General features: G+C 42.6%; 1 protein-coding gene across 1 annotated transcript in view; it reads left to right on the top strand.

Moving 5' to 3' along the window:
• Positions 1–17149, top strand: part of LOC126260491 (methyl farnesoate epoxidase-like) — a 120466-nt gene extending 103317 nt beyond the window's left edge. The window contains exons 8-9 of the mRNA XM_049957819.1: positions 16755–16896; positions 17064–17149. Of these exons, the coding sequence (XP_049813776.1) occupies positions 16755–16896; positions 17064–17149 (228 nt within the window). The remainder of the gene's footprint in view (positions 1–16754; positions 16897–17063) is intronic.
• The last annotated feature ends 5684 nt before the right edge of the window (positions 17150–22833 follow it).

Here is a 22833-nt window from a genome sequence, read left to right as displayed (position 1 = left end):
TGCAGTCCTGATTGTGGCGCTCACCTGCACGGCGCCAAACACGCATACGACCATCATTGGCACCAAGGCAGAAGCGACTCTCATCGCTGAAGACGACACGTCTCCATTCGTCCCTCCATTCACGCCTGTCGCGACACCACTGGAGGCGGGCTGCACGATGTTGGGGCGTGAGCGGAAGACGGCCTAACGGTGTGCGGGACCGTAGCCCAGCTTCATGGAGACGGTTGCGAATGGTCCTCGCCGATACCCCAGGAGCAACAGTGTCCCTAATTTGCTGGGAAGTGGCGGTGCGGTCCCCTACGGCACTGCGTAGGATCCTACGGTCTTGGCGTGCATCCGTGCGTCGCTGCGGTCCGGTCCCAGGTCGACGGGCACGTGCACCTTCCGCCGACCACTGGCGACAACATCGATGTACTGTGGAGACCTCACGCCCCACGTGTTGAGCAATTCGGCGGTACGTCCACCCGGCCTCCCGCATGCCCACTATACGCCCTCGCTCAAAGTCCGTCAACTGCACATACGGTTCACGTCCACGCTGTCGCGGCATGCTACCAGTGTTAAAGACTGCGATGGAGCTCCGTATGCCACGGCAAACTGGCTGACACTGACGGCGGCGGTGCACAAATGCTGCGCAGCTAGCGCCATTCGACGGCCAACACCGCGGTTCCTGGTGTGTCCGCTGTGCCGTGCGTGTGATCATTGCTTGTACAGCCCTCTCGCAGTGTCCGGAGCAAGTATGGTGGGTCTGACACACCGGTGTCAATGTGTTCTTTTTTCCATTTCCAGGAGTGTATTTGTATTTCTGCCTGATTAAGACCTCTTACTCTCTGAAGTCTACCGACATTACATGTATTGTGCATCTGAGGCATTGTGTGTGTTCTGTTAGAATTGATTGTTTGCAGTTGTTTTTTGTGTGTCAGCTATCCCTTGCTGTAAAGAATTGAGTTTCCGATGTAACAAATTATTATGTGATTCTAGGTCTCCGATTGTTTGTTGCACTTTTGTAATTTGCGTATCTTTACTATTAGAAATCTGGTGTAGTGTCATCGGACTTACTGTCATTGTTGGTATCTAACAGATCTATTCTTGTAGTGAATTCGTTGATCTTTTCTGTCAGTTCGTTTCATAAATTGCGATTACTTTTGGTTACTTTCTTAAAATCTACTTTCAAATTTTCCGGGTCTTGATTGATTTCTATGCGTTCTATTTTGTCAGTTAGTGTCTGGACTTCTTCTGTTATTGTATCCCTAATATTCTGGATTTCAGTGTCTGTAGAAATTTTCGCCTCAATTGTGTGTGACTGGATTTTCGTGAGCCTCTCTTGTATTTGAATATTTGTCTCATTAACTGGTTCGATTTCTTCCGAAATCGAGTGTATGTGATTGTCTACGTAAGTTTTTCCCTGAGCACACACTTTCTTTTTGTCGTCCTGTCGCTGTTTAGTAATTGTTTGTAATAGTTCTTTTCGTTCTTTATCCTGCGATCGCACCAGTTTTCGGTGACGTATCAAACAGTTTTCTGTGTGATTGTTAAAACGTTCATCAATGTGAGAGTTTTGTTTAGAAAAGTTCTCTGTCATTGTTTCTCGGATGTTAACCGTGAATGCTTCTTGTTTTTCTGTTATTTCTTGAATTGTGGCGTGTAATTCTTGGTTTGATTGTGAACATTTTTCAGCGACTGCTTGAATTTCTACTTTGATTTCGTGTTTTAGATTTTTGTACATTTTGTCTAATTTCTGATCTGTGTATGCGCGTCCTGCCTTGATTTCGTTATTTAGGTTTGCTGATTCTTGTGGCCTTCTGTTAAAGTTTTTATGAATGTCTTGTCTCATTTGTAGCGAAAATGTCATTATTGGTTCTATTTCGGTTTGACTTTTGTGTGTATTTGTATTCGATGTTAAAGGTTGTACATCTGTGTTCATTTGAAATCATCAGATCACTGTAATCGTGTCACCCCTTCCGTTGTTTCGGAATTTTCATCAATAAAACTGTTGTATGTGCTGCGCAACGCAGATTGTGTAGCTGTGTACCGTTTGAATCTGTTTCGGCACGTAATGGAGTCACACTATTTGACTGCATTATAGTGGTTTCGTTACTGAAACTATTATGTCTGCTACGCGTAATTTGTGGCTGTGTAGCGTCTGTTGCATTTAAAAGCAAATTATTTTGCACTAATGTCTCATTATCAGTTAGCATTTCTGAAGTTGATTGTTCGTCAAAAGATTCCATATTATTACTACTCTGGAATGTCTGTTCACCTAACGTTTCACTATCGGGTTTTTCACATGTATTATTTCTGTCTATTCTTGAAAAGAATTTCTCGTCAGTATTTTCTACACTTTAATCACTTTGAGAACGAGTAATTATTCTGCGAGACATTGTCTGTAATTAGCATACGCAACAAAATATATCACTGTTCAAAGCGGATTCAACACTGAACAAACACTTTTCAATCCAGAATCAATAGAGCAAACATAATTGCGGATGGGCTGTGAATTAAAGGTATACACATAAGTATAAGCGCCACTTAACACCAGCTTTTTCATACAATTAGCAGAGTCAGTATATTCATTTTCACAGTAGATCCACTACAGAGTCTTACTGATTGGATGTCGCCAAGTGAAACCTTCCCGTCTCCTTTATATCTCTTTTGCTACGCAACCTTCCTTTCTACAATAACCCATGAAACGTTCCCTTAGGATTTCTACCTCTTGCTTAGTAATACCAAATGAAATCTTCCCTTTGAAATTAATTCTCAATCTCAGTAATAATAAGTGCAATCTTCGCATACAAATTTAAATGCTGCTTATTAAAAGTGATTTGCTGATTATTTCGACGAAACAGAATGTATCGTCGTCGTGGCCCTCAGTAGTTACCTGCAATATCCCATTTTTATTGTTGCTGGGTCGCCATCTGACTGCTACACCGAACTGCGACATGAATATACTTACTCTGTTTTACTATACTCTATTAGCTGCTGGTGGGTTGTCATAATAAGTGGCTGTATTTATTACCAAAGCTGACGTTATTCTTTAATAGCAAAGCTGACGTTATTCTTTAATTTGACTGGAGTTATGTAATTCATAGTTAAACTTTTTCTTGACAACAATAAAATTTTGCAAAGTTTTACGTTGATGGTTTTTGGGATGGATTATAATCCGTAACGCAATACTGCTGGCAAAAATTAATTATATTCTGAAAACGATTCTTCAAATATTTATTGTTGGTAATGAAATGATTTTACAAACGTTCAAATGGGACTTACTTTTTACAATAATCTTACAACTAGCATTGCGCAAACATACCTTCAGTAGTCTTGAGTTTCTCAAAAAAAAAAAAAAATCAATAATATTAGTTCCTCTTATTATAATAGTTAGCTGATGTCTCTGTACATCCGTTTATAATCTCTTGTAAATCATAGCTGGTGGCTGGCAGGCACACCGCTCCTTTCAACCTCTCGCTTCAGACTTGCTACCGACTCGCTTCGTATCTCGCTTACTACTGACTTCCTACGAACGCTAAAGTGCGGTCTCTCCCGCTAACAATACTTTCTGGTGCAGACAATCCCTGCTACCATTACAAAATGTATCAATGCGCGCTCTTTCCCGCTCTTTTCTTAAAATGTATCCATACGTGGTCTCTCCCGCCCTTTTTAAAATTATATCAATATGCGGTCTCTCCCGCCAACAATGCTTTGGTGCAGGCATTCCCCCGCAACCACAATTATTTCCTAAATGACAAATATTAATTATTCCTACTTAATCCTATTAATAAAATATAAACATCTTTCATAAATTGTGGTTTGACAATAGAAATATGCACGTCTTACAATACATATCCCTCGATGCATATGGACCACGAATCTGCACATCGTCTTCGATCGTAAACTTATGACGCTAGTCACTCTTCATCTACACTGAGCTGACAAACGTCATAGTACAACGATGTGCACATATACAGATGGCGATGGTATCGCGTACACAAGGTACACTGAAGCGCCAGAGAAACTGGTATAGGCATGCGTATACAAATACAGAGATATGTAAACAGGCAGACAACCGTGAATATCAGGAATCCGGTGAAACATCTGATCTCCGACATCGCTGGGGCTGGAAAACGATCCTTCAAGAGACTAACGACGACTGCAGAGAATTGTTCAGTGTGACAGAAATGCAAACCTTCCGCAAATTGCTGCAAATTTTGATGCTGGGCCACCAACAGGTGGCAGCGCGCGAACCATTCAACGAAACATCATCGATATTGGCTTTCGGAGCCGAAGGCCCACTCGCGTACTCTTGATGACTGCACCACACGAAGTTCACGTCTCAGCTGGGTCCGTCAGCACCGACATTGGACTGTTGATGACTGGAAACATGTTGCCTGGTCGGACGAGTCTCGTTTCAAATTGTATCGACCGGATGGACGTATACGTATATGGATACAACCTCATGAATTCATGGACCCTGCATGTCAGCAGGGGACTGTTCAAGCTCGTGGAGGCTCTGTAATGGTGTATTGTGCGTGCAGTTGGAGTTATACGAGACCCCTGATACGTCTGGATACGACTCTGACTGCTGGCACGTACGTAAGCATCCTCTCTCATCACCTGCATCCATTCATGTCCATTGTGCATTCCGACGGACTTGGGCAATTCCAGCCAGACAATGTGACACCCCCACGTCCAGAGCTGCTACAGAGTGGCTCCAGGACCACTCCTCTGAGTTTAAACACTTCCGCTGGCTACCAAACTTCCCAAACATGAACGTTATTGAGCATATCTGGGATGCCTTGCAATGTGCTGTTCAGAAGAGATCTCCACCCCTTCGTACTCTTACGTATTTATGGACAGCCCTGCAGGATTCATGGTGCCAGTTCCCTCCAGCACTACTTCAGACATTAGTCGAGTTCATGTCACGTCTTGTTGAGGCACTTCTGCGAGCTCGCAGAGCCCCTGCACGATATTAGGCAGGTGTACCAGTTTCTTTGGCTCTTCAGTGTACATTTTTGAAGTTTCTCCGTGATGACTTAATGTACTAAAACGCTACGTACATCAGTTGCAGCATAATCCATTTAGTGATACCATGTACTTTTTCACTTTTTCTTTCTTTAAATTTCAATTTCGTTATTTATTTTAGAATGAACGGCTGCTGCAGACGCGTGTTCCTCACCTACTGTCAAAGTGAGTCTCCCATAAGTGGGTAGCGTTGCCGACAATTTTGTTGGTCTTTCCACTAAACATAGCGCAGGAAAAGCAATCTAGGTATAAATACAAATATTTTGTGGTTTTTGCTGGCTATTTAATGATATCGATGGATTTTTGAATACTGAAGCCAAAATTTCCTTTCACACAGAATGTGCAGGGTTAGTTGACTTCCTGAAAATATTTGTCACTTTTAAAGTGATAGATGACAACACAATGATGTTCAGTATGGTAAAAACCAACATGTTGTTGGTTTGGAAGGAAGAGGAATACTAACACGATCTTGTGTAAAGCACATCGTGGGGCGTGAAAGTGATCTCTTAATTGCTGTGTGAATATCAAGAACTCAGATGGGAAACCAGTTCTAAGCAAAGAAGGGAAAACAGAAAGGTGGGAGTCTGTAGAAGGTCTATAGAAGGGCGATGAACTTGTGGATAATATTATGGAAATGGAAGAGGACGTAGATGAAGATGGAATGGGAGATATGATACTGCGTGAAGAATGTGAAAGAGCACTGAAAGACCTGTTGAAATAAGGCCCTGGGAGAGCCAGCCCTAATAAAACTCTACCATTTGATGAACAAGATGTATGAGACAGGCGAAATACCCTCAGATTTCAAGAAGAATATAATAATTCCAATCCCAAAGAAAGCAGGTGTTGACAGATGTGAAAATTACCGAACTATCAGTTTAATAAGTCACAGCTGCAAAATACTAACGCGAATTCTTTTACAGACGAATGGAAAAACTGGTAGAAGCCGACCTCGGGGAAGATCAGTTTGGATTCGTAGAAATGTTGGAACACGTGAGACAATACTGACCTTATGACTTATCTTAGAAGAAAGATTAAGGAAAGGCAAACCTACGTTTCTAGCATTTGTAGACTTAGAGAAAGCATTTGACAATATCGACTGGAATACTCTCTTTCACATTCTGAAGGTGGCAGGGGTCTAATATAGTGAGCGAAAGGCTATTTACAATTTGTACCGAAACCACATGGCAGTTATAAGAGTCGAGTGGCACGAAAGGGAAGCAGTGGTTGAGATGGGAGTAAGACAGGGTTGTAGCTTATCTCCGATGTTATTCAAGCCGTTTATTGAGCGAGCAGTAATTGAAACAAAAGAAAAATTCGGAGTAGGAATTAAAATCCATGGAGAAGGAATAAAAACTTTGAGGTTCGCCGACGACATTGCAATTCTGTCAGAGACAGCAAAGGACCTGGAAGAGCAGTTGAACGGAATGCACAGTGTCTTGAAAGGAGGATATAAGATGAACATCAACAAAAGCAATACGAGGATAATGGAATGTAGTCGAATTAAATCGTATGATGCTGAGGGAATTAGATTAGGAAATGAGACACTTAAAGTAGTAGATGAATTTTTCTGTTGGGGGAGCAGGATAATTGGTGATGGTCGAAGTAGAGAGGATACCTATAAAATGTAGACAAGCAATAGCGAGGAAAGCGTTTCTTAAGAAGAGAAATTTGTTAACATCAAATATAGATGTAATTGCCAGGAAGTCGTTTCTGAAAGTATTTGTATGGAGTGTAGCCATGTACGGAAGTGAAATATGGACGATAATTAGTTTAGAGAAGAAGAGAATAGAAGCTTTCGAAATGTGGTGCTATAGAAGAATGCTGAAGATTAGATGAGTACATCACGTAACTGATGAGAAGGTACTGAATAGAATTGGGGAGAAGAGGAATCTGTGGCACAACTTGGCTAGAAGAAGGTATCGGTTGGTAGGACATATTCTGAGGCATCAACGGATCATCGATTTAGTATTGGAGGGAAGCGCGGAGGGTAAATGTCGTAAAAGGAGGTCAATGAATACACTAAACAGATACAGAAGGATGTAGGTTGCAGTGGTTACTCGGAGATGAAGAAGTTTGCACAGGATAGAGTAGCATGGAGAGCTGCATGAAACCAGTATCTGGACTGAAGACCACAAAATCAATTGCAGTTTGCCGCGAAGAAATCTTGCACTAGTTGGAGGATTCCTGTAGCTACACGCTAAATTGCTTTTTCCGCAGACAGCTCTGCAGGATTCATGGTGTCAATTCCCTCCAGCATTACTCAGACACGTCGTGTTGCCGCACTTCTGTGTGCTCGCGGGGTTCTTGATGATATTAGGTAGGTGCACCAGATTCTTTGGCTCTTCAGTGTATAAAAGGGCAGTGCATTGGCACAGCTGTTATTTGTACTCATGTGATCCACGTGGAAAGGTTTCCGACGTGAAGACGTGGTTATGGTCGCGTGATGGGATTTAACATATTTTGAATGCGTAATGGTAGTTGGCGTTAGACGCATGGGACACTTCATTTGCGAAATCGTTAGGGTAATCAGTACTCCGAGTTCCACTATGTCAAGAGTGTACTGAGAATACCAAATTTAAGGGGTTACCGCTCAGCATGGGCAATGCAGTGGCCGACGGCTTCCACTTGACGACCGAGAGCAGCGGAGTTTGCTTAGAGTTATCAGTGCTAACAGACAAGCAACAGAGCGAGACATAACCGTAGAAATCTATGTGAGACATACTACAGAAGTATCCCCTAGGACAGTGCGGCAAAACTTGGCGCTAATGGGCTGTGGCAGAAGACGATCGACGCGAGTGACTTTCCTAACATAACGACATCGCCCACAGCGCGTCTTCATTGCTGGTGACCATATCGGTTGGAGCTTAGACGACTGTAAAACCGTGGTCTGATCAGATGCGTCCAGATTTCAGTTTGGCAGGGTTCGAGTACGTTCAAAATGGTTCAAATTGCTCTGAGCACTATGGGACTTAACATCTGAGGTCATCAGTCCCCTAGAACTTAGAACTACTTAAACCTAACTAACCTAAGGACATCACACACATCCATGCCCGAGGCAGGATTCGAACCTGCGAATGTAGCGGTCGCGCGGTTCCGGACTGAAGCGCCTAGAACCACTAGGCCACACCGGCCGGCGGTTCGAGTACGCCGCAGTCTCCACGAAACCTTGTACGCCAGTTGACAACAAGGTTCTGTGCAAGTTGATGGTGGCTCCATAATGGTTTGGTCTGTATTAACATGGAATGGAGTAGGTCCGCGTTATGATAGCTACTTAGAGACCTCTTGCAGCCATTCATTGACTTCATGTTCCAAAACAACGATCGAACTTTTTTGGATGACAATGCACCATGTCACTGTTCCGCAACTCTTCGCGAATGGTTTGAAGAACATTCTGGACAATGATTTAGCCACCCAGATCACCCGAGATGAATCCCATCGAACATGTATGGGACATAATCGAGAGGTCAGTTCGTGCACAAAATCCTGCACAGACAACACTTTCGCAATTACGGATGGCTCAGTACTTCTGTAGGGGCTTCCAACGACTTGTTGAGTCCATGTCACGTGGAATTGCTACACTTCGCCGGGCAAAAAGAGATCCGACACGTTTTAAAAAGTATCCCATGACTTTTGTCACCCCACAGTAGTTTGCACCAGGGCAGGACTTATGCCGATAAAAAGGCTACCTGCAATACTTGTAAGTATGAGACTTTCACTGTACTTCTGCTAAGCTACAAACTGCGAACTTAGAAAACCTGCAATATGGACTATGATTGCTTTAGGTTGGATACAGAGCGCTGGTAAAACTTTCCAACGTTAAATTCTTTGATTTAAACACCAAACTGAAAATTCAAGCTACTTACATATTGACGTTGGAGTCCGTCATACTAATAAGCTTACGAGCAATATGACAGAATACTGTTAGGTTCAGTCTTCAAATTCTGCCACCCTGCGTGGTGATAATAGCGTTGTTTTTTAGAGTTCTCTATTTACAGCTACACAACATCATTGCAGTTGTATAGAAGAAACAGTAAAATTCGCTTTATGTATGCCCTATACTTCCAGCAGATCGGTGTCTGTGGTTCAAGGATCGAATCGTGCTACATTGGTTTGAGGGTGTATATAGGTCATCATAACGATAGTCTAATACCTGCGGTGATGACATTCGTGCTATCCGTTGACTGTGTGTTGCAGTTATGTATAGATGAATTTCAGGGACTGCCCTATTGCGAAAAGCTGTATCAAACTCCTAAAACCATCTTCTCCACCACATCCGGTAGACTTGCAAGCAGTCTGGACATAACCTAGTTGTTTAGTTTCATATCCGTAGCGATTTTGAGTCTTTGACAGGATTTGGTGTGATTCTCTCACCACTATTCCCACGTTTTCTTGGCAGATACTGCGAGAGGGATGTGTTCTTTTCGTGATGTTAGTACAATATCAGCAGCATACTGTTGAGTTCAGACCTCAAACACTGTTGTCCTGCACACGTCAAGACGTTCGCTATCATTACACTGGTCAGAAATGTGCCTATTGGTAATGGTCTTTGTAAGTACAATCTGTAATGAAATGTGACAGATGACAAGATGGCAGCTTACCGTAGACGATGGTTAAAACCAAAAGCGTGTTTTCAGTCCGTGTGCACTGTGTACAAGTGTCACTCTCTAGAGTTCCAGAAATTTCAAAGGTGTACCACCATCTAAATACGTAATACACAGTACCCGAGAGCATGGCTAAACATGTGGAATGATCATATATTCCAAGCCACTCCCCTAATTATTTAGTTCTTCCACACTTCTCTCGGGTTTACAAGCCTTTCTCTGTTTTGTTAATGCGTTCAAGATGATGACGTGGGCGACGTGATTTTTTAGCTTTTCCTCAGTGTGGGTGACTAGTTGTACGTTTTCGGGTTTCTGTACAAACGATTCCGCTTTTCCCGCGATATTTCAACATCTGACTTAATTGTCTTCTTTATGTTCTCTGACTTCCGATGTAGGAGCGTTCGTCTCAGTGTCACTAAAAGCTTCTGTCTCAGAATCGAATCTACATCGGTGCCCTAAAAGCCTTCACACAGCGCATATTGCAGAACAGCTTTCCTATTCCATATGACAGCAGCCAATGTACAACATCTCATCATGTGGCGCCTGTATAACGAGCCACGTTCTCTGTCAAGTAGTTTAATCTGTTTCTTGAGGAAAATATCTGTGCTCTGCATGATATGTAACAGCACTGTGCAGACGAGGCACCTGGTGGACTTGGCAGTGCAAATTCTGCAAGCGGACCAGTGCAAGTGGCAAATGCTTGAAAAACAGTAAAACTGCTTGATAAGCGTGTGGGTTGCAGTTATATATAGTTATTCTTTGAGAATTCCACCCCATTTTAAACGTAAGACAAGTAAATTTTCTTTAATTTTTTACCATTTTAAATTTAGGATATGTACACTCCTGGAAATGGAAAAAAGAACACATTGACACCTGTGTGTCAGACCCACCATACTTGCTCCGGACATTGCGAGAGGGCTGTACAAGCAATGATCACACGCACGGCACAGCGGACACACCAGGAACCGCGGTGTTGGCCGTCGAATGGCGCTAGCTGCGCAGCATTTGTGCACCGCCGCCGTCAGTGTCAGCCAGTTTGCCGTGGCATACGGAGCTCCATCGCAGTCTTTAACACTGGTAGCATGCCGCGACAGCGTGGACGTGAACCGTATGTGCAGTTGACGGACTTTGAGCGAGGGCGTATAGTGGGCATGCGGGAGGCCGGGTGGACGTACCGCCGAATTGCTCAACACGTGGGGCGTGAGGTCTCCACAGTACATCGATGTTGTCGCCAGTGGTCGGCGGAAGGTGCACGTGCCCGTCGACCTGGGACCGGACCGCAGCGACGCACGGATGCACGCCAAGACCGTAGGATCCTACGCAGTGCCGTAGGGGACCGCACCGCCACTTCCCAGCAAATTAGGGACACTGTTGCTCCTGGGGTATCGGCGAGGACCATTCGCAACCGTCTCCATGAAGCTGGGCTACGGTCCCGCACACCGTTAGGCCGTCTTCCGCTCACGCCCCAACATCGTGCAGCCCGCCTCCAGTGGTGTCGCGACAGGCGTGAATGGAGGGACGAATGGAGACGTGTCGTCTTCAGCGATGAGAGTCGCTTCTGCCTTGGTGCCAATGATGGTCGTATGCGTGTTTGGCGCCGTGCAGGTGAGCGCCACAATCAGGACTGCATACGACCGAGGCACACAGGGCCAACACCCGGCATCATGGTGTGGGGAGCGATCTCCTACACTGGCCGTACACCACTGGTGACCGTCGAGGGGACACTGAATAGTGCACGGTACATCCAAACCGTCATCGAACCCATCGTTCTACCATTCCTAGACCGGCAAGGGAACTTGCTGTTCCAACAGGACAATGCACGTCCGCATGTATCCCGTGCCACCCAACGTGCTCTAGAAGGTGTAAGTCAACTACCCTGGCCAGCAAGATCTCCGGATCTGTCCCCCATTGAGCATGTTTGGGACTGGATGAAGCGTCGTCTCACGCGGTCTGCACGTCCAGCACGAACGCTGGTCCAACTGAGGCGCCAGGTGGAAATGGCATGGCAAGCCGTTCCACAGGACTACATCCAGCATCTCTACGATCGTCTCCATGGGAGAATAGCAGCCTGCATTGCTGCGAAAGGTGGATATACACTGTACTAGTGCCGACATTGTGCATGCTCTGTTGCCTGTGTCTATGTGCCTGTGGTTCTGTCAGTGTGATCATGTGATGTATCTGACCCCAGGAATGTGTCAATAAAGTTTCCCCTTCCTGGGACAATGAATTCGCGGTGTTCTTATTTCAATTTCCAGGAGTGTATATTTTTGAATACCCCACTACTTTAAACATAGGGAAAGTGGACTGTTGTTTTCTAAACTCAAGATCTCAATTGTTCAAACAATACAAATGGAGTGTGGCATCAGGAAGTTAAGGAAAACCATGATACCTAGCCGGCACGATAGCTCAGCGTAATCGGTCAGAGAGATAGTTGGTTTCTGTAATAAAAAACTGAGTGGTGGGACGAACAACGAACTTCAACGGATGTCATGTGACCTCCACTACGACCAAATACAACGAACAATATTAAACAAAATGAAAAAAATAGTGGTCACGGTAGTGAACTACAAAGCGGACGTACCGTATTCGAAACTCCAGCGGGCCATTTATTTTCATTTTTTTTTTTCACAATATTATGAACTCTCCATCCAGTCATCGAAATTTTTGTTCTCTTTCAGTATTATTGGCAGTTGTTATATTATACATTGTTTATAGAATATGAGTGAAGTGGTAAGAATACATACCGTCGCAAGTAAATGTGATGAATAGTGAGAGCAGGCGAGATACCACGTAAACGCCTCACTGAAAGAATACAACAAGTAGAAGGGTGTGAACTATGTTACAACAAAGGACTTCAAGAGTCAAAACTTCCATAACGGAATGCAAGTTCAAAAACGTTAAAAACATATGTTTTGACAGAGCACTGCGGAACTGTGTGATTGTGAAACTGTTGCGTTCATTTGTTGCAGCTTATATGGCAAACTATTATGTTTTCATCATTTCCTTAAGAGTGATCACATTCACATTCATACGAACACCTAAATCGGGCAAGGAGGCATATCTCATTCACTCACCAGGCGCAAAAATTAGGAGCGTCGATAAGAGATTCCTGTCATACGACACACGTACTGTTCCTAATGCCTTTTATGACACATCACACTTGTTTTCCGGTTGAGGATTCGGTTGAATTGTCGCCTTGTCATCAAACGTCTGCAATTCCCGCACGAAAGCCACTTCCTTTCAACTGCTAATAGAATAGCAGTGCAGAATCAACTTTTATTATGGATCCGTTCATTACACCTCTCTGTGGCACAGATGCAAATTTGAATACAGCGAACAGCGGGAAAAAATTAGGTCGAGTAAGCTTTCCAGTTCACCACTGTAACCACTCGACCACGACGCTTTGGCTGTTGCAGACTGCTCTGTGTTACACTTCTTGCACTTGGTCCGTTTACTGTTTCTATTTTGCTTTTTCCACAGTTCAGTACATCTTCTTCCTGTTCTCATGCATGATCTGCGTTCCGTTTTTGACGGGCTGTCCACCGGCCCTCTTACTACTAAATCTGAGGGGGTTGCGATGGGAAGTATCCCTTGTTAGTGCAAGTTACCTACGAACCACGTAGCCTACATCCAAATGTCTCAAGTCCACGAGATTGAATTCTGACGCCACAGGGCTGGGGAAGCCCGACAACCATCCAGGCTGCACCTGCATTCCTTGTAGTTCTTGGATCGCCATCTTGGATCTTGACATCATAGGTCTGAGTTACTATTCCTAGGACTGCCATCTGAGAAAGCCATCTTGAATTTTTGGAATTTCACGCCAATAGGACAAAGTCTCATATTACATTTTTACATTTAGGACAATTGCACTCTTAGCAATGGTCTAAGAGGGGTGGAGGAAAACCTGTGGCACAATTGGGCCATTTTGCATTTCCCACCATTTTATACATAGAGCAACTGGGCTACATCAGAAAGGGGAGAAGGAGGTGTAGAAAATCTGGCAACAATGCAAGACTTCATTCAAGATGTCAGAGGGAGAAGGGGGAAATCTAGCAACCATACAGCCTATGCCCATTTCCATCACGTCCACCATATTGGATTGTGACGTCATTGGCTAAGCCCATGTTCCCTCGTCCTTCATCTTGAATTGTTACGTCATTGGGCTGTGTTCGGATTCCCAAGACCACCATCTTGGATGGCCGTCCTTGATTTTGTAATTTCCCGCCATTTTATATGTAGGCCAATTGACCTGTGACACTAGAGATGTGGGAGAGGAGGAGGAGGCAGAAAATCTGGCACTAATGCAAGCCATCACCGATTACGTCATAGTGGATGGAGGAAACCCAGGAACAATACATACTGTACCATTAAACTAGTCACCTGCTGGACAATGAGTCTTGATGAGTGTGAGGCATTCCAGACTGTTCATCATTGGCCACTGAGATCCTTCCGTGAACCACACCTTGACCCTTGCAATGGACATGCTTTGCTCTCCATACACTTATATCGTTCTTTGACGAATTTATGTTCCACGAACATCTTCCGCTATTAGGAAAGCACTACACCCCTTATCTCTTCTTTTGAAGCTCCCACTTCACTATTTCCAGCATTACTGAGTGCAGTGGACAGTCGACATTCGCACGTGCTCACTCTGTGGTAACATGGGTGTGCACCACTGTCCCTCTAGTGCAAAGTTTGGGACCTCAGCACCTTCCTCTGTAGGCAATGACATTACGATCCTTTCAGCTGTTTTCATTTTACAGCCTCAGGCTAGTTTCTTTTCTCTAGGAGAGATCCAAATTAAATGGAAATCTAAGACAATTCCAAAAAACTTAATACTGTTTGCCCACTGCAAGAATATTATGTATAATTTCCAGTCTTTGGTGGGTAAAGATTAATAAGGTAGTTTTTTCCTGAGACATTAATAATATGTTATAAAAATAACATCGATCTAAACTATTGATTGTTTGGTTAAAATCGCCTTGTAGCTCTTGCTGTACCTTTACAGCTCCAAGCGTTCCCATTGCAACAAGACTCATGGTTCGTCAGGGAACATCTGTAATTTTCAGTCGCATAAAGTATATGAAAATACACTGTACTTCTAAAATCAGAGAAAAACTTTTCCGGGTACAGAAGTCAAAAGAATAAAAGATTACAAGAAATTGTGTGGATACCAGAAATGCCTATTGTATTGTTGCATCTTCGTTTATTCCTTCCAGTTCTCAAAAACTAAGTTAAATATGCACCACAATCTTTCCCGCTATAAGCAGATTTTATTTGGTGTATTCCAGCAAGCATTTCCGAAAATTATTTCTATAAGCTACAGATGCTTTGTTTAGGAAGCCAACGGTATCAGTGCTGATATCAGCTGTTATTAACTAATTCTCCTGTAAGAACTGATAGCTGGTGGAAAAGATTCTAGTTGGTGGTTATCACAGTTCTCAGCAATTATTTTATTCTATGTGCAGGCAAGGATGCTTCGAATGTTAGCAGAGTACAATTCACTCAATGTCTTACACTTGCTACGCATGGACGCAGCATCTGTCACTGTTTGTCTTTTGGGCTGCAGGTAGAACTTTCTCGTGGCAAACACGTAGTCATACACCACAAGAGGAGAGAACACTGTCGTATGATGTAGGCAATACCCAACCTTCTTTTGATTGTATATCAGTACTCTGCCATACATTCCAATTCAAAATAACGTTAGAGTTGCAAATTTGCATGGTATGGTTTCTCAGAGGCAGGCCTTAAGTGTGCATTAGTAATGGTTTCCCATAGCCCAGCGTAGCATAGCAGTTAGTCAGCAAATGGCCCAATACTTATTTATGAGGTTCCGGCATGGTGACCTTCCAGGAGATGTTTATGAAATGTAGACTTCTTAAAACGTTATTCTAACACTTTTCTGAACATTTTAAGAGGGTAAATAGAACGTTTATTTTGCATAACTTCAACCGCAGCAAAAGTTATATCATACCACATCTCAAAATCTGTGATGAGTCCTATTTTCGTTTTCGTCAGAGGTACTGATGCGTAGCATTTCTCTCTCTCTCTCTCTCTCTCTCTCTCTCTCTCTCTCTCTCTCTCTCACACACACACACATATATATATATATATATATGGTGTTACAAAAAGGTACGGCCAAACTTTCAGGAAACATTCCTCACACACAAAAAGAAAATATGTTATGTGGACATGTGTCCGGAAACGCTTACTTTCCATGTTAGAGATCATTTTATTACTTCTCTTCAAATCACATTAATCATGGAATGGAAACACACAGCAACAGAACGTACCAGCGTGACTTCAAACACTTTGTTACAGGAAATGTTCAAAATGTCCTCCGTTAGCGAGGATACATGCATCCACCCTCCGTCGCATGGAATCCCTGATGCGCTGATGGAGCCCTGGAGAATGGCGTATTGTATCACAGCCGTCCACAATACGAGCACGAAGAGTCTCTACATTTGGTACCGGGGTTGCCTAGACAAGAGCTTTCAAATGCCCACATAAATGAAAGTCAAGAGGGTTGAGGTCAGGAGAGCGTGGAGGCCATGGAATTGGTGCGCCTCTACCAATCCATCGGTCACCGAATCTGTTGTTGAGAAGCGTACGAACACTTCGACTGAAATGTGCAGGAGCTCCATCGTGCATGAACCACATGTTGTGTCGTACTTGTAAAGGCACATGGTCTAGCAACACAGGTAGAGTATCCCGTATGAAATCATGGCGGTGAATCGAGGAAGTACAGTACATACTGACGAAACTAAAATGAGCTCTAACATGGAAATTAAGCGTTTCCGGAAACATGTCCACATAACATCTTTTCTTTATTTGTGTGTGAGGAATGTTTCCTGAAAGTTTGGCCGTACCTTTTTGTAACACCCAGTATACATAGATATATATATATACACCAATGTAGTGGTTAATCCTTTGGGTGTTATTTCCCATGTCGTAATGTATTTTACAGATACAAATCTCTAAATTCAAAACATTTCAAATATACCGTCACTTATAGCCTGAAAAATTATATCAACAGAAGTAACACTGCAATCTCTAATGTGTACTTAAAAACAGAAGTTTATATTACTTTCTAACATTAATTAGACGTTAACTTGAAACAACTGATGTGTTTTTATGCAGAATACAGTTGTCCTGGTAAATATCTGGGCACTGCATATGGATAAAGACCACTGGGGTGATCCTGAAGTGTATCGACCTGAGCGTTTCATTACTGAAACTGGGCAGCTTAGAGAGGACGACGCGTTCTTACCATTTGGTCTTGGTGAGTTATTGATAATGTCACGAGTAATTATAAGGCAATTTGTGATCAATATCTGACAGCTTCGATTTGTCTTTCAGGTCGTCGTCGGTGTTTGGGACAGGATATGGCAAAATGTTGTTTATTTCAGATATTTACCGGAATCTTGCAAAAATTTCAACTTCTTCCAGCTGATGGTACTGACCTGAATTTCTCTACTCTTGAGGGCTTCACTCTTACACCAAAACCATATGACATTATTTTCAAATCTCGGTAATGTTGCAACGCTACAAAAATATAATCATTGTCATTGTTGCAACTACAAATAAAATTTAATTGATCAACATATCTTACTGAATTGAAACTGAAGTGACAATGCTCCCTAAAACGAAACTTCATTAACTTATCTCCTACTGCTATATCATCACTCCCAATTTTTCATCTTTGCATTTGTGAGAATGTATAACAGCGTTCAAAGAAAATTATGAAAAGGACAGTTGAAGTTTGTAAAAACTCGGTTACATATGAACAAGAATATGAGTGTTTTCATGTCACTGGTTGTCAATATATGAACTATTATTCTTAACTAACAATTAAATTCTAATTTAGTTTTTATTGATTTTCAATAAAGCACTTTGTAATTAAATATGTATATCAGCACCCAAATAAGTATATCAATTTACTTATGGCAGTCTCAGTAATAATTGCTTGCTACAGTATTCTGTTAGGGAAATGATTATGCAGTAGTGGCTGACAAGAGTCGCTGTTCATTACCAATTAATTCACAGTGTATATTTGTTTCAGTAAAACGCACTATTTAGAACACTTATAATCCTGCAAACAGAAACTTGTTTCTGGTGAAACACCTTACGGACTCGTTTACTTGGACAGATAGTGGGATCAAATAAGATCGTAACATCATATGCTAATGGCTACACAACACATAACATTAACTAGGCGGTAACAAGAGATTTTTATACAGCAGTAATTCATTTTCTTTAAAAATTTTCCTATCTCTGAATAACTCATCACCAAACTTGAAAGTAGGTTTCGATGCCCATTGTTACTGTCAATAGCTCTTCAGAGTTTCAGCCATCTATAGAAGTGGCTAAAATTTTGAATCATTCTACATTATCGTGAGTCTTGCACCCTGAAGACTTTCTTAAATCCAGAATAATGAAGTTACCAAAATGTTTGATATTGATTTCACTGTACCATTTGACACTCACCCTGTTTTATGGAACTGCTCAAAGATGAACAGTTATCCTTACTGTCAATCTCATATTCCACAATGGAAGCGAAAATGAACAGTTGCAGTACCTAAATTATGTACACAGGGTATTTCAAAACTCAGCATCAAAATTTCGGGAATGAATTCCTCACATAACAAGAAGAAAAAGAAACTGTATCAAAAGGCTGTATCAACGTGGGTCCGAAAACGCAAAGTTACCGAGTTATTCGAGCGTGTAACTGTTTTGCAGTGCAAGTTGATAAGTGCTGTTTGCCAGATGCAAGTATATGACGATGGTTTCAAGTGTTACACCACTAATCAAGTTGAGAATCAACTTGATATGGGCCTGAATATCTTTCAGCATGTGCAGGTGGGGTACAGTGAGCGCCAGTGAAATTCGTAGGCGTGGGGATATTTGTGATTAGTAATTATGGTGTGCAGTCTGCTCTCAAGTGGCACATAAGTATTAGGAATGTTAAATGTCTCCTTAGCCAATAGCAAATGTGTGTATGGGATGGTTTGTAATGGCCTTTGCCCATGATGGAAATGTACACCAACCAGGAGCTCGCGACCTTGCATTATATGTATGGTTTAGTGGATGGCAATGCATTGGAGACACGTCACTTGTACCATGGACACTGCCCATTGCGCAGATTGCCTGTTCGAAAGACATTTGAAGAAATTCCTCGCCCCCCCCCCTCCCCCTCTGTGAATACGTGAGTTTCACGCGTCCACCAGGCAGCAGTGGGAGAGTAATGTCCCGCACGTGACAATCTGGAGATGTTTACGTGAAAACATGCCGTATCCATACCATCTTCAGCGTTTACAAGCCTTGTGTCCTGGAGATTATCCTCTAAGATTATCATTCTGCCAGGTTGCTACAGAAATTTGCTTTGACGATCAGCTTTGCAGCTGGTTTTTTATTCACAGATGAAGTGATATTGACAAGAGACGGAATGCATAAGTTGCATAAGCAGCACGCGTAGTCTCATACAAATCCCCATGCAACTATCCAATCGTCTCACCAAAAGAGGTTCTCCATTAACATCTGGGCAGTCATTGTTGACGATTGCTTGTTGGAATCCGACGTTTTTCCAGAGAGACTTACTGGACAGGACTATACAGATTTCTTGAATATTGCATTCCCTGATTATTTAGACATGCATTTTGCATCCTTAATACAACTATATTTGATTCAGAATGGTGTTCTCACATATTTCACTCTATCTGCCAGAAAGCACCTGAATACAGACTGAAGCTATATATAATACATCAAAAATCGAATCAATTGCTACACCAATTTCTGCAGTCGGATGCCTCATCCGTTGCTCCCCCGAACGCCAGTTTTAAACAGTTCTCTGCTGAGCATCTTCTGCATAGAAAATCAGTACTAAGTTTTACCAAGAATAATTTTATTGTGCAATGGCCTTAGCTCATGACTGATAGTCGACAATGTAGCTGTAATATACGGATTTATTTGCAAAAGTTCTACAATTCCTTAGTTCTGAACGAGTTTAATAATGTTGCAGGGAGCAGGGAAAAGAATGTCTGTCGTTGCACATATCACCACTTTAAATGGGTGGAGCATAAATGCATCAACTTTCGCAAGGCTTCTACTATCAGCGTTCACAAAATTGCTTTTTATTGTTACTTAAAAGTTGCAGTTGCGTTTTCCATCGCTAAATAGAAAAAGTGTGTAATAACCTCGTAACTTCGGCTAAAGCTCCTATAATTCACTTATAGCTTCGTCTTACTCCTAGTCTATGATCACCAGAGCATCAGCTAATAACAGAGAGTCTTCGATCACGTGATCAACTCTTGATATTTAATGATTTTTAAGCTTTAATTACATAAAAATAACAGATATTTTGCGAGAAAACTGGCCGTTAATGCTATCTGAATGTTATATTCAGTCAGCCTGTTTTCAGGCAAGGGGAAGTCACTTACAACATTTCCTCTGATACGTAACCAGAATATGCCAGCTAGCACTATAGCTGTACAGTGCAGTTTATAGGAAATGAAGATCGAATAAATCTGTAATGACGAGCTTCTAGACTCAAGATGACACAGTCTTTTCTTCTTGTCTCACGAGGAATCCATTCCTCAGGCTTTACCGTTCAGTTTTGAAACATCCTGTATCGTCATTTCATTTTGAATCATATAATCCTGTTACACTCCCTCAAAACTTTTAAATGATATGCTCAGCTACAGCCCATTCATTCCACTGGATACACCAAAATTTCGGAGCCATGGTGACCCGGGGTAGAAATGTCATGTTCAGCTAGAAATGTCATGTTCAGCTATTTCCTGGGGATGGTAGTGGTGGCATGGCAGTCTCTGCCCTCAGCTAGGACAGGCGCCGGGTCTATCCAACGAAAGTACGGAGCGGGCCATAACACCACTTCCACGACAGTGCTCAACTCCCCAGAGACACTCGACCCTGACAGTGAGACTCACTGACAGCCTTCTGCCGATAAAAAGGAACTAGAGACCACTCTGAGAACGCATCTTCCCAGTGAGAAAAACTCTACTCTTTTTCTCCCAAGCAAACATGTCATGTACTCTCTATAAAATAACCACAAAACAGCGTCAGAAAAATGAAACAATATCACATAGCTCTATGTGACGGTCATGTCACAACTTTTATATGAGTGAAGTTGAAAGTCACTTGTTAAATAGCCATTTCCAATTTTCGATTACTCTGTCACCTTATTTTTTTAACCAGTCATTGCAGAATCTTTGCAAAGTTGATTCTGTACAAGTATTGACTACAGACAGTAACGATCTTAGAAGTGTTGTCTATGTAAGGTTTGGTCAGAAGCTTCGTCAAAAGTTTCTGGATGGAATGGTATAAGAACATGTTGCCCGATACCTTTTCAAATGACATGCTACTTCCATTTACTTCCTGACATGCAAATGGCTGACTGTTGTTAAATGTGGCTACTGCTGGTTCGCAGCTTTAGTGTGACAGTTCTGTTTATTTCTGTAATCCGAGCAGTTATTCTGTCAAATCAAACGGTTAGTTTTTTCGGTTATTCGCGTGTTAAACTTGCTATGAATTGCCGCGCTGAAGACCTTGCTGTGCTGCGCCCAAAAAACGCTACTACTACGAGATGCATTCAAGTTCTAAGGCCTCCGATTTTTTTTTCTCAGGACTGGAAAGAGATAGAACCATGCGCATTGTTTTAAAATGAGGCCGCATTCATTGTCAATACGTCCCAGAGATGGCAGCACCGTACGGCAGATGGAATTTTACCGCCAGCGGCGAGAATGAGAACTGTTTTAAATACTTAAAATGGCGACGTTTTCCTTACTTGAACAGCGTACAATCATTCGTTTTCTGAATTTGCGTGGTGTGAAACCAATTGAAATTCATCGACAGTTGAAGGAGACATGTGGTGATGGAGTTATGGATGTGTCGAAAGTGCGTTCGTGGGTGCGACAGTTTAATGAAGGCAGAACATCGTGTGACAACAAACCGAAACAACCTCGGGCTCGCACAAGCCGGTCTGACGACATTATCGAGAAAGTGGAGAGAATTGTTTTGGGGGATCGCCGAATGACTGTTGAACAGATCGTCTCCAGAGTTGGCATTTCTGTGGGTTCTGTGCACACAATCCTGCATGACGACCTGAAAATGCGAAAAGTGTCATCCAGGTGGGTGCCACGAATGCTGACGGATGACCACGTGGCTGCCCGTGTGGCATGTTGCCAAGCAATGTTGATGCGCAACGACAGCATGAATGGGACTTTCTTTTCGTCGGTTGTGACAATGGATGAGATGTGGATGCCATTTTTCAATCCAGAAACAAAGCGCCAGTCAGCTCAATGAAAGCACACAGATTCACCGCCACCAAAAAAATTTCGGGTAACCGCCAGTGCTGAAAAAATGATGGTGTCCATGTTCTGGGACAGCGAGGGCGTAATCCTTACCCATTGCGTTCCAAAGGGCACTACGGTAACAGGTGCATCCTACGAAAATGTTTTGAAGAACAAATTCCTTCCTGCACTGCGACAAAAACGTCTGGGAAGGGCTGCGCATGTGCTGTTTCACCAAGACAACGCACCCGCACATCGAGCTAACGTTACGCAACAGTTTCTTCGTGATAACAACTTTGAAGTGATTCCTCATGCTCCCTACTCACCTGAACTGGCTCCTAGTGACTTTTGGCTTTTTCCAACAATGAAAGACAGTCTCCGTGGCCGCACATAAACCAGCCGTGCTGCTATTGCCTCAGCGATTTTCCAGTGGTCAAAACAGACTCCTAAAGAAGCCTTCGCCGCTGCCATGGAATCATGGCGTCAGCGTTTTGAAAAATGTGTACGTCTGCAGGGCGATTACGTCGAGAAGTAACGCCAATTGCATCGATTTCGGGTGAGTAGTTAATTAGAAAAAAAATCGGAGGCCTTAGAACTTGAATGCACCTCGTACTACTCTATGAACTGAATTGCCGAAGTGAACATGCTGTGCAGGGTGACCAACCAGTCTAAGGGTATTTAGGGACTTATCACAAAAAATTCTTATTTGAAGATATCTATATACTTAAAGAAGAGTGTCCAATTGTTTGTTTGTAGTTCATATAAATATACAGTTTTATTCAGACCTTGATGAAATTTTGCAGCTTTGCCTCCAAGACAAGAGGAAGATCACTGTCTACATAAGAATTCGTAATCTGACTTGAAATATATATGTATGTAATACAAAAGGGGAAAGGTTGTTATCAAAAATT

This window comes from Schistocerca nitens, chromosome 5 (assembly GCF_023898315.1).
Source record: "Schistocerca nitens isolate TAMUIC-IGC-003100 chromosome 5, iqSchNite1.1, whole genome shotgun sequence".
Classification (NCBI taxonomy): domain Eukaryota; kingdom Metazoa; phylum Arthropoda; class Insecta; order Orthoptera; family Acrididae; genus Schistocerca; species Schistocerca nitens.
The sequence above is the reverse complement of the archived record's forward strand: the minus strand, read 5'-3'. Positions and strand labels throughout refer to the sequence as shown.